The sequence below is a fragment of the Ptiloglossa arizonensis genome, chromosome 2 (assembly GCF_051014685.1).
Source record: "Ptiloglossa arizonensis isolate GNS036 chromosome 2, iyPtiAriz1_principal, whole genome shotgun sequence".
Classification (NCBI taxonomy): Eukaryota; Metazoa; Arthropoda; class Insecta; order Hymenoptera; family Colletidae; genus Ptiloglossa; species Ptiloglossa arizonensis.
In genome coordinates this window covers 24920400-24931711 of record NC_135049.1, presented here as the reverse complement: position 1 = coordinate 24931711, position 11312 = coordinate 24920400, and the positions used below count along the sequence as shown (strand labels likewise).

Sequence of the window (11312 nt, the reverse complement as noted above, 5' to 3'; positions counted from 1 at the left end):
CTAGCTGTTCACACCGTTTCGTGTACAATGTATTCATGTGGGCGTTTCGCTCGTGACGCCGTGTATTACGGGTTTTACGTCACGAAAAAACTATATATAGGGCCGCGGCGCATACGTGCACGTATATGTACCTTTGAGCGTGTATCTTTCCTGCCCGCCCACACGAAATAATTCGGTCAAGCAAACCGTGAGACTACGCGTCCGCAAATAATAATGATCATTCGGAAATCCATGAACGAACTCCTCTTTGGAGGGGTATTTTTAAACGCGAACTAACCATATACACGGCACAAAACGGGAACTCGACGTGCGTACAAAATCGTTCAGTTGCCATATCGGTTGATACTTACAAGGAAACCCTACAGCTGTCCCACCTGGACATTTTTAACGATATTCGCGGCTAGGGGGAAATCCAAAGGACAGACGATGCCATTCTCTAGGATACTTTACGACGGGGGGGATTCTTTTTGCAAACAATTAAAATCCAAAGCGAAGAAGTTGGGTTAGAAGTGTTCAGCGAGGAAATGTGTCGAGTGAACTCGAAGGAAAACCTTGCAAGCTTTCCTTTTCGCTTTCATTTAGAATAGATTAAATTTGATACCACTTGTACACCTTTGAATCCTCCCCCCTCATTTAAATCTCGCGTAAGTCTCCAGCAGAACATTTACAAGGACTATTGGGTAGAATTCTTTTTGTTCACACTCTTGTAATTATTTCCAGTAACGCGATAGAAATCGTCTTTGGGTATTCAAGTATCGATCGAGGTTCAATAGTTGATCTCGAATCGGTGCAATAATCGGGAATTGTCTGGATAACTTTTCAAGACGTTATCTGTTTTTATCGACAAGTGTCTGACGAAGCAATCGTATCAGAAATGGTCTTTGTCTTCGTTGATCGAACGATTGGTCGTTCAATTCGAACATTTGTTGAATTATTCCTAGCCACGGATCGCGAAACGTTTGGTAAGCTTCCAATAGAAGGGTCATCTCGTTCGAATGGGCCGTGTACGAGTTGACCATTTTTGATAGTACGATTAGAGGTAATAGTTTCCAGAACAATCGTCTATCAATTGAACCGCAAAAGAATGTCTGAGAGAATGTTACTCTGATCCGAAGAATGTTACTTCTATGGTAACTTATGAACACTTGGTACTTCTGAAAGCAATGGAAAAGCTTTGAAAGTTCCGTATGGACGAAACACAGAAAGCTTTGGCGCGGTTCTAGCTGCCTTTTAAAGGTACACTCGTCACTCGATTCTCCTTATGAATCACTCACCGCCCGTTAATGTTACGTCTACCTGGTTCTTTTTATTTAACTTCACGGTCTTCCTTCTGACGCGCGTACCTGACGTTTTTTTTTCTCCACACACTATTCGCCGCGTGTTTCGAGGCCCGCACCTGGTGGTGAACCCTTTGTGTTTATTGTTCGCCGTTGCTACTCGCAAAAGAAACAAGTCGTGACTCTCTTTCACGTTCTCGTAACGAGAGGCGATAACCAGCGGGTACGTTCGGTGTGTGTATCAAAAGCTAAACAAGGTACGTGAAATACCATCTTGGGTACTCCCGTGAGATGAATCTCTTTCGGGGAAAGAGTACGTTTGGAAAACGGATCCCTATCTGGGCCGTTACACTTGGAATTGTCTCAAATTACGAAACTCTGGCCAGTTTGCTTCTCTACTAGGAACATGCTGCGTTGAACGCGTTAAAAACTAAATAAGGTAGACCAAGTATCCAGTGAGTGCGTAAGCGTGAGTCTTCGCGGTACTCATTGAGACTCGGTCTCTCTCTCACGCGGCAGAACAAAGAATAATTCACTCGGGATAAGATTCTTATCTACTTAGCATGTTCTCTACCGGGAATTACTTTTTTAATCGGTGATACGACGAACGAACTCCTTTGTTTTAGTTTCTCCTTGTACCGCGAACAACGCTTGGAAATTACTGCACCGAGCGTGACTCCGCTTTTACGGCAATTGGTCGTCGGATCGTAACACGATAGTACGAACTATCTTCGAAGTTTACAAACATCGACGATGTAAATCGATTCGTCGATCGCACGCGATTTTCTCGCGTACGAAACCCCGTGTGGAAAAAATTTGATTCAGAATCGATCAACCTCGTACAGTTTCCGAATAATTGATCCTTGGCGAACGAAACGATTTCGGAGCAGAAAATTACGACCTTTGCGAAAATTACGCGACATACAAATTTAACAATTTGTCGAAGGAACGATTTCGGAGCAGAAGGTTACCTAGGTATCTAAAAATTACCTCGCGCAACGTGTAAATTTCATTTGAGACTCGCGACAAGTTCGTCGAGAATTTCCCGACTCGCGTGCAAACGGTACCGTATGTCGTCGAGTGTATCGCGACTACGTGACACGCGTTCGCGAAGGGTCATTTTTCAGGAACGTGTGATAGTACACGTACCACCGTGAAAGTATGCGTTGAAATCGTGTTCTTCCCGCTTCCGATCTCGATGTTATGAAACGTATTAATTATTACGCGATGCAGTTCCAGGAAAGTGCAGCAGCACTGCACGCGTTTCGCGCCCCGCATTGAATATTCATCCGCGTGCAGCATTCTCGGCGTTCCTCTCCTTTTACGAGATTTTTCGCGATTTCATTGTCGCGTCATGAATCTCACGTTGTCACGTGTATCGAAAAGGTAAAGTGCTCGTAATCGTTGCTCTTCTGTTCGTAGACTCTCGTGGAAAGCACAAAGTTGCATAATTTCTGAACAAACTACGCTATTCGAATCGAATACAAATTAACATTTCTAGATCGTAATAAAATAACGTCACTCGAAGCGTATGGTTTCCTTTTCGTATATATTTTCTAATAATTAATATTATTCTCATTATTATTTTCGGTAGAATCGTATTCTATAAAAATGTTTCGTAAATCTGGAAATACATAGATGCATACACAGGGTGAACTATTTAAACAATGGTACATAAATATCTTAGAAATATACGGACAGAAATAAATACACAAATATTCTTATTAAAAAATATTATTCAATGGGACTAATGCGCCGATACGAAGAAAATTTCTCCTCCGAAATGATCGTAAATAATAAATAATTTCTTTTTGCGATCTCAAGGTCGAGACGTGCTCGCGGTCACGAACGATCGAGGCGATTTTTCGGAAACGGTTGGAGGAGAATGCTTATTTTTTTTTGCGGGCGTTTCAACGAACATTGCGCGCGATGTAAGGACAAAGGAGGAATCGAGCGAACAGTGGAAAAAAGGTTCGCGAGCGGCTATGGTTGTCCATAAAACAGCAAACTGGGTGAATGTCAGCGGCAGACGCTGTATAAACGATCCTCGAGGGAAACTGTGTCACGGTCTTCGGAGTCGGACCTGCGGTGGACGCTGATCAGAAGTCGTTTCCTGATTTCTTCGTGACATCGTGTTACGAATGCACAATTGGACTACGAACAGCTTTTGAAAAAGATTCGTGGGCCTGTACCTTGTTGCGGAATTTGGATAGAGAATCGATTGGAAGGAGAAGAACGTTTCAGGTGTAGTGAAACTAGACCGGTGAAACCATCGACGAGAACAAATTACAATCTTGTTTCTTTTTCTTCATAAACAGATAACGTCCACGCGATACCTATCGTTTCGAAGCGTCATCACCGACAGAATTAACAGTACCTACTGTTTATCAGGAACCGGTTTCTCCGTCTTTTTTTTTTTTTGCGCGCGCAAGACAAGGAGCAAGCGATTAGATCACGGGAAAAAATATCGCGTTATCGTTCCTCGAGTGATCGGGTGTGTATCGAGGAAGCAATTCGGGCCAGCTTGATTAAGCAAAGTGCACCTCAAATTCGTATTCGCCTTGCATAATCAGATAGCTCGATGCGTGATGCATTCCGCGAGAATAAATCGTGAAACGGTTTCTTCTCGAAAGGAAGAAAGAAATAAAGAATGGAAAGAAGCATATTATGTACAGCAAATTAAAAAATGGGAAAAATTTGTGCTTTTGTTTTCTGTCGTTTGCAGTAGAAACAGAAACCAAAGTGGGAATTTAAAAAGCTCGATGGTTTGATGTATTTTGTATCTATAGTTTTATTGAGGTCGTTTCGTACTTATTTCACGTGTACATTCTGTCTCTTTTGAACGTGAAACAAAATATCAAACATTGTCACCGGGCAATAACAATTTTTCAAGCGTATCGTATAAAACGAATGAATTTTGTTATTAAATAGCATTAAATAAAATTAAATTAATAAATGTAAAACCTTTAAAATTGAACAAACATTGTTAAACACAAGTAGATTTATTTCAAAATTAGTTTTAACATATTTGAGAAAAATAATTATTTAACCTTATTCTAGGAGTCCGACGAAGGTTTTCCTTTATCGGGGCAATTTGCCGGAAGATGAAGAGACATATTGATATAGTTCATTCCTCACTACTTCTCAAGCGTTCGTTTTTATCCAAGTAATGTTTCTTCTTACATTTTCAACCAGCGCTACATTTAAATCTCCAGCCAATATTATATCACAGAAAATGACACAATGGTCACGCTATTATAAGTTTCGATGTTTGAAAAAGGATTGGTACGAGCGATATGAAAATCCTTTAACACGTAGTGATCACATATTACGCTTATACAGTATTTCGACTATTGATTATTTAAGTTCGCTGAACGTGAGATGTCGCGGCACGATGCCACGTAATCTGCACAAACTGTACCGATTAAGCGCTTACAAGCACCTGCAGTACCGAAAGAGCAAAATATGGTTCTGATCGTGTAACTTTATCGTTTCAATCCTAATGATTCCTTTGAATGTCATGAAAACAACTGATGAAGTTAAAGCATTTGAACTTACTTTTTCCTAAAATGCATACTCTTTTATTAACAAATGTCACAAGCTTTAAGTTTAGAAAATATTCTTTACCTTCTGAGAGAATCGATGATAACAGTCTGTCAGTCTGTTTCTCACTGAAACAAAGTCGAACATATGCATCGTTGACCCTTTGTGATCTCGTTTGATGTATTTTTAAGTTATTTTCTTTCGCAATAGAAGAAAATACATTATATATAGTTTTTAAATATGTTTCCATTACGTATGTTAAATTTCAAAATTGCATTCCGAACGCAATCCTATGTTTGAGAGAATAATAATAATAATTTGTTTCTTTTCTCAATGATGTTCCAAGACTACTCCTTTTTTTGTCGGAACAAACTTTACACAATAATAGGCAGATCCAATTGCTGACGAATGAGTGCGATAATAAATCATCGTAGCCAATCGGCGATGGTTGAGTGCCGTCGGCGGCTTGCAATTTTTAATCTGTTCAGGGATACCAACATATACTGTGTGCACACTAGCCTCAAAAAACTTGTCCACACTATTGTAAATGTGCTTGTCGTAATACGGACGAGTTTTTTCGATGTCGGTGTACGTTTAGTTTTCAAGGTAATTTAAATACAGCAACATGGGATAACCACTACAATTCTGAATGACTGTTCGTAATTGAATGGATCGCTATCGCTTTGAATTTTTGTTTACTTCAAACAAAATAATTCTTCAAGAGGTTAAAGCACCAACTAGTCGTACTGTGTATGAAACTATTCAAACTATTTGGATAAAAAAATAGCACGTAATGCAGCGTAAGAGACCCTTATATAACTCACAATCGATTCTGAGAGCAGCGCCTCGCGAGGAGAGCAAAAATATCGATAGGTTCTGATCGAATAAAATATGGTCGAGTAATAATAAAAGCGATAGATTACAAAGAATGTATATGGCGATGGGTCGTCCCTTGCGAGGATGGAGGTATAATTCTCCAAGAGGAAAAAACCATCTAGGGGTCGTAAGGTCTGAAAACGAACCTAATAAGGCCGAGAATAAACAGGAGGAAATAAAGCGTGCAGTCGGCGAATGGGCCGCGATTATGTTACGTTTTCCGATTCTTTCTCTTTTTTTCGCCCGCTCGACGAAGGGGAATACATGGAAGCACGTCCCCGAGAGAGAGAGAGAGAGAGAGAGAGAGAGAGAGAGATCGCGGAGAAACGTCTCCGTTAGTTTATTATTAGCGTCAACAACGCTTGTGTTTTGGAGGAATGGGCTTCGTTCGAAGAGAGCGTGCTCGGCAAAGCATTCTCGTTCGAAACTGTACGCATTCGATCAGAAGAAATGGACAAACATTTTATCTGGATAAAAATCTCGAACGACGAATGAAAGATATAAAATATTTTATCCGTTATTTGTCGAATAAAACTAAACAGGTTATTCTCGTCTTCTTCTTTTACAACGCACGAATTTACGTATTCGCGAAAAAACATTCATGTATCGACTATTCATCATAATATTATTTCTAACCGAATGCTAAATATAGAATTGTAATTTTGATATTTCTAAATAATAACGAAACCTCCGATTGAGAAACGATACAGAAACTTTCGATTCCTTTTAATACGAAGATGTTGCACGATTCGAAAGCAATTTTAAGACTCGTGCTTATGCAAAGTAAATCCTCGCTAAAAATCGTACAATGTAAAATACATGGTCTTTGTGTAGTTCTTGATATTTGGTCAATTTTTTACACTCAGGATCAATTAAAAATTTGAGTCTACATTTCTTATCTAGTTTCTGACAGGAAAGACTGTTTACTATTTATATAAATCTATAGAATTACAAAGATCCGTGAAGACAGAAATTAACGAAAAATTAGCGTCAAACGTAGAATGTTCAGACCTGTTTTCTTTGTATTTCCCGTCACGACTTTTTGTAATTCTGTACATTAATATATTTACTAGTCGTTGAAAAAGAATATACCGAGTATTTAAAAAATTCTTTTTTCATTCTGTTGTGATCCAAATTTCGGTTAACGAAAAAATTTGCGGCTCGACCAGTCCAATGTTCCGTGGCAACGAAAAACACGTCACTCCTCGCGAATTCTATTTCTAACTTACACGCGATCCCGCGAACAACCAAGAGAAGGTCGATCGAACGAACGGCGACGTTATACCGCAGAAACGAGACCAGCGATACGCGTGAACAGATCTCTGTCGATTGCACGAGAAAACGTGGCAGCTGAATTTTTGATATAGCGGGTGATTATGTCACGCGAGAAAGATATCGCGTCTCAATTAAAAATTTGATCTTCGACGTACTAAATCGAAATATGTTCTGGATTTCTTTAATTATGCGGGAATTAAGATGCGGATTTGATATCGGGCTACATTTTAAAACTGACAACACAAAGGACAATAAGATTATAATAGCTATCGTTACAAACAATTCAGGATTTTAGTGGTAAAACCCATGACTGTGTATTTAGCGTATTGTACGGTGTAATGAGTTTTCATATTCATACGGTCATATTTGAATTTATCGATATCTGCCAATATTGTTGATTGATCGTGTTTTTCAACAGTACAGGATAACGTGGTTTACTTGAAAGTATCTAAACCTGGATCGTCTTTAGAAACGTATTCTATATGTTTCAAAATGATATTTGAATACATGTTTCCGGTATAGTGCGCCATAGCACAGTGAACGCGGGTGTCCCTTCCAAAATAGGTAGGCACACACGATTTGTACGCCTCCAGTATCGTACAGAGTACCTATATATAGTACACAGGATTGACGAACATTAGTCGAAAACAATTTTTGGACATATCAAATCTGTCATGGCATCGTAATATTATGCAAATTATTCCAGAGATGGAAAAAAGATCATGTCGAGTATCGAACGATCTGGAAAAGCTAGATGAAATATCTGTATAGATAACTAGGTATAGGTATACTATATCAGCGACAAGTCGCGTGATTTCAACTGCAGTCTTTGGCGCAACACATCGAGGCGCTGCGTGTTGGTTGAAAAGCTTGTATTATCTCAAAGTTCGATTTTAAACGTATATTAATAATCGTTTTTCGAAAGTCGCGTTTTATCGTACAAGTGACCCTTTAAAAAATTACAGCACAACCTTATCTGTAATAGGTTTAACACTCGCAGTGACGGAAAAACACGAAAGAGAAGGGGAAAAAAATATGGCACCACTTACGTGGAACGGACGGTCCAAATCGATTGGTTCTCCGAATTCGGATGCTTTGTCCACGATGACAGGAGAGTCCATTTCGTGAACTCTTTGATCCGTGCCTGCTTAAAAATACGTGGATTCCTTTTCTGTTTCTTTTTCTTTAAAAGTCTGGCTTTTCTCACACACTAAGAAAAGGTTAAGTCGTGCCCGTTGTCGTTAAGAGCTCTCTGCGTGTTAAGTTATTGTTTTTTTCGTACGTTTTGCTTTGTATGGGGGGTCAGCAAAGAAGCTTGCTAAACAGTGCCGGCGTGGTTAACAAAAAGCCGGACGAAAATTAAACGTATTGGCAACACACTCTCGTTTTTTTAAGGGTCTGTCAAAGATTACCGGAAGAGTAATGCGCGACAAAGTCCTTTTTGTCCACCGCTCCTTCGTTCGATCTTCTTTCTTCCTGTTTCGATTTCTTCTCTTCCTTTTCGTTATGTAGAGAGGCCACTCGTGTGTCACTTGTCTCTTTACTTTGCACTATCACACACTCGCGAATCAAAAGTTCTGTATTCGAAGGAGGAACTGCCCTTGTCGAGAATATTGAAGACGCGTGCGTCTCCACGCACTCCTTTCAGATCAATAGTGAAACTGTCAGCGCGCGGCCGGAGCAACTTAAATATATTTGTTGTGGGACGTGCGAGAGCCACGTGACTACCGAACCGAACATGGGCGAACGTTCGCGGAAACGCCCGAAGGAAAGCGCGAGAGTGTGCTAGAATGTTCGTTCGTCTCTCTTTGGCTCTTTCGAGAAATCGTTTATTTTCTGCGTACGTGCACAGCACGCGACGATTACGGCCAACGGGAAATGATTGAATATATCGTCTTTTTCGAATATTTCTTTCGGTAAATGTTGAATTTACTTGCGTAGTTTTTTTTCTAGATTGTTCGAAACGATAAGTGATAATCATCGAAAATAGAAAAATAAGAATCATTTTTTCGACAATGACTTGCAATTGTGTTGACACAAAATACAATCCTTTCGTTACTTTGAATAAAAGACACGATCTACTCGATCATACATTTTGGTACTGAATTTGCAATTAATAAACAGAATTGTAACAGTACATAACTGTTCGAGTACACAATTGCCACGTGTGCAGTATCTACCATCCAAAATGTAATTATTTTTTCATTTTGAAGCCGGGTTAAAATATCTTTCGAAGGTGATTCATTGCTTCTGCCAACTTGGGCCAGTAGTGTCGTGTTTTTCCTTGTTTTCTTTTTAGAATCGGCCTGGTGGCAAGGCTGTACTCTGGACTTGTTTACCTATATCCTTTTATAGTAAGCTCGAATACCCTTCGCGTTCGTATTCCCATCCGAAAAGTTGGTCAACATGATTTCTCTTCGCGATGTCTATAATCTTCTTAAATCTTGCTATAAATAGATCACTGGCTAAATATAATTTATAATCGCGTTATCGTTTATAAAAAGAAGTATTATGACCAATCCAGCCTACTTTTTTTTTATTTAATATAACCATGAATCATTCAAGGTGTATTAATAGAACGCGCCTGATTCAAAGATACCACTGCATCGTGAAACATATAGATCGCGTATTGTGCCCAATAAGAACCAAATCGAACAATTAACAAATGAAATCCATACATCGACAAAGTGTATTTTTAGTGACGTTCGAATTACGAAATAGAATCGTTTTTAAAACTCTATTGTGGAGTTTATTATCTACATACGATACCGAGGGTAGGTAATGATATTAAGTGGCTGATGAAAGCCATCACCGAAGAAAAAGCGTTGAATATAATCTCCTCAAGAATTCATTTTTATCGCGATTAATAATAGTTTCATACTTCATTTGTTAAGCAGACATTCAAGGAAGCATTTTCTCGCCCGCTGTCCTAACGTCAACTTGGCCTCTAGTTCGATTCTCGGTCGTATTACCAGCGAAGTATGAGGTCCGCCATTGAATATTAGTCATACGATCAGATTCTGGCCCGTCTCCAAACTCTTCTGCTTGGCGTGAAAATATGTGTGTGCAGGTCATATAGCCAGGTAGTCACGCTTCACGATCAAGACGTTGCGTTGTGACACAGTAATAAGCCGAGACCTTGCTCGATGTTAGCCTAACTTCCTCGACAACTGATAACTGAATTTCGACATATTAATTTTTATGCTTCATTATGCGGCGAGTGTTGCAAGTAGTATAGTAGGAGCAAGAAGCTATCATAAAGAATGTCACCATTGTAGTACTATAAATATTTAAAGACTAATAATCGACAATTAATTTAGCGGAGTGGCTCAGTGTCTGTCATAAATCGGTCACAGCCTGCGCGACTTTAAGTGTACAATATAATAGTATTGTATACATTCTGCAATTTAGTTAGATGCAATTGAAATGTAATTAATGAGATATAGAAATCGTCTGATGATAGTCCGTGACTGGGTAGACGCCAAGTGCACTGGGAACAAGGTTTCATAATCTAATGGACAATTTTAAATTGCTCTTCAAGAACATGCCCCTCCTTGAACACTATTTCCGCAATTTATCTGTATACAATTCGTAAAAAAGGAAACGAAACGTTTACTATTGTATATACAGAAGACAGATGATAGCGTGGTGTGCAATTGCTGCAAACTGATAATTTGGTGATAACGGATCGATCCGTGCCGTTTAATTATGGTAATTGCTATTACGTAATCGTGTAATCGTAACACGAATTACAAATCACGATAAAAATTGAATAGCATCACACGCCTTGTTAACGCACCTTGCTCGTTAATAGCAAGACAAGACTTTCTATATCTGCTTAACATCTTAATGACGAGTAACACACTAGATACAGTAAGTGTATACATATCTTGTACCAGTACGTTTTAGTGACGATGCGCGCTAGTTTTAAGCGATATAAAACGAAAAGAAAGTTATAATGTTGTAAGGACTGGCACTTATGTTTACATTCGACGGAAGCTCGACAAAAAGTGTAGTGTGCTTGTATGTTTTGCCAATTCGTTATTTGCTCTCGAAGACAAAACATACAGCTGTCATGACGTCCTTCCATTTTATCACGTTAGCTATTTTTTTAATGTTTATACACGCGTATAATGAGTTCAGACGTATGTATTTATATATTCGTTACACAATTTTGTACATCAAAATTTAATTATTTAAGTATTGAATATTTATTTAAACAATAATTAATGACAAAACAGTTTAGAAGCCAATAACAAAAATTGAAGTTACAACTAAAATTTAACAAAATATCACTTTTCAATGAAGAATTTATGATTAATAATCGCTTTTCCTAAATTC

The 11312-nt window shown here is 38.8% G+C and overlaps 1 protein-coding gene across 7 annotated transcripts in view; it reads right to left on the bottom strand.

The window, feature by feature from the left end:
- Positions 1-11312, bottom strand: part of Stv (BAG domain-containing protein starvin) — a 42362-nt gene that overhangs the window by 14072 nt on the left and 16978 nt on the right. The window contains exons 2-4 of one of the 7 annotated variants that reach the window (XR_012991121.1): positions 9853-10148; positions 8021-9418; positions 4328-4948 (exon numbers count right to left, since the gene is read on the bottom strand). The exons of 3 other annotated variants lie outside the window; for them this stretch is intronic. Coding sequence is in view for 3 of the 4 variants with exons in the window: in XM_076304532.1 (XP_076160647.1) it covers positions 8021-8092 (72 nt within the window). In the remaining variant the exon portion in view is untranslated. 3 more of the 7 variants (XM_076304532.1, XM_076304531.1, XM_076304533.1) reach the window with 3 other exon arrangements.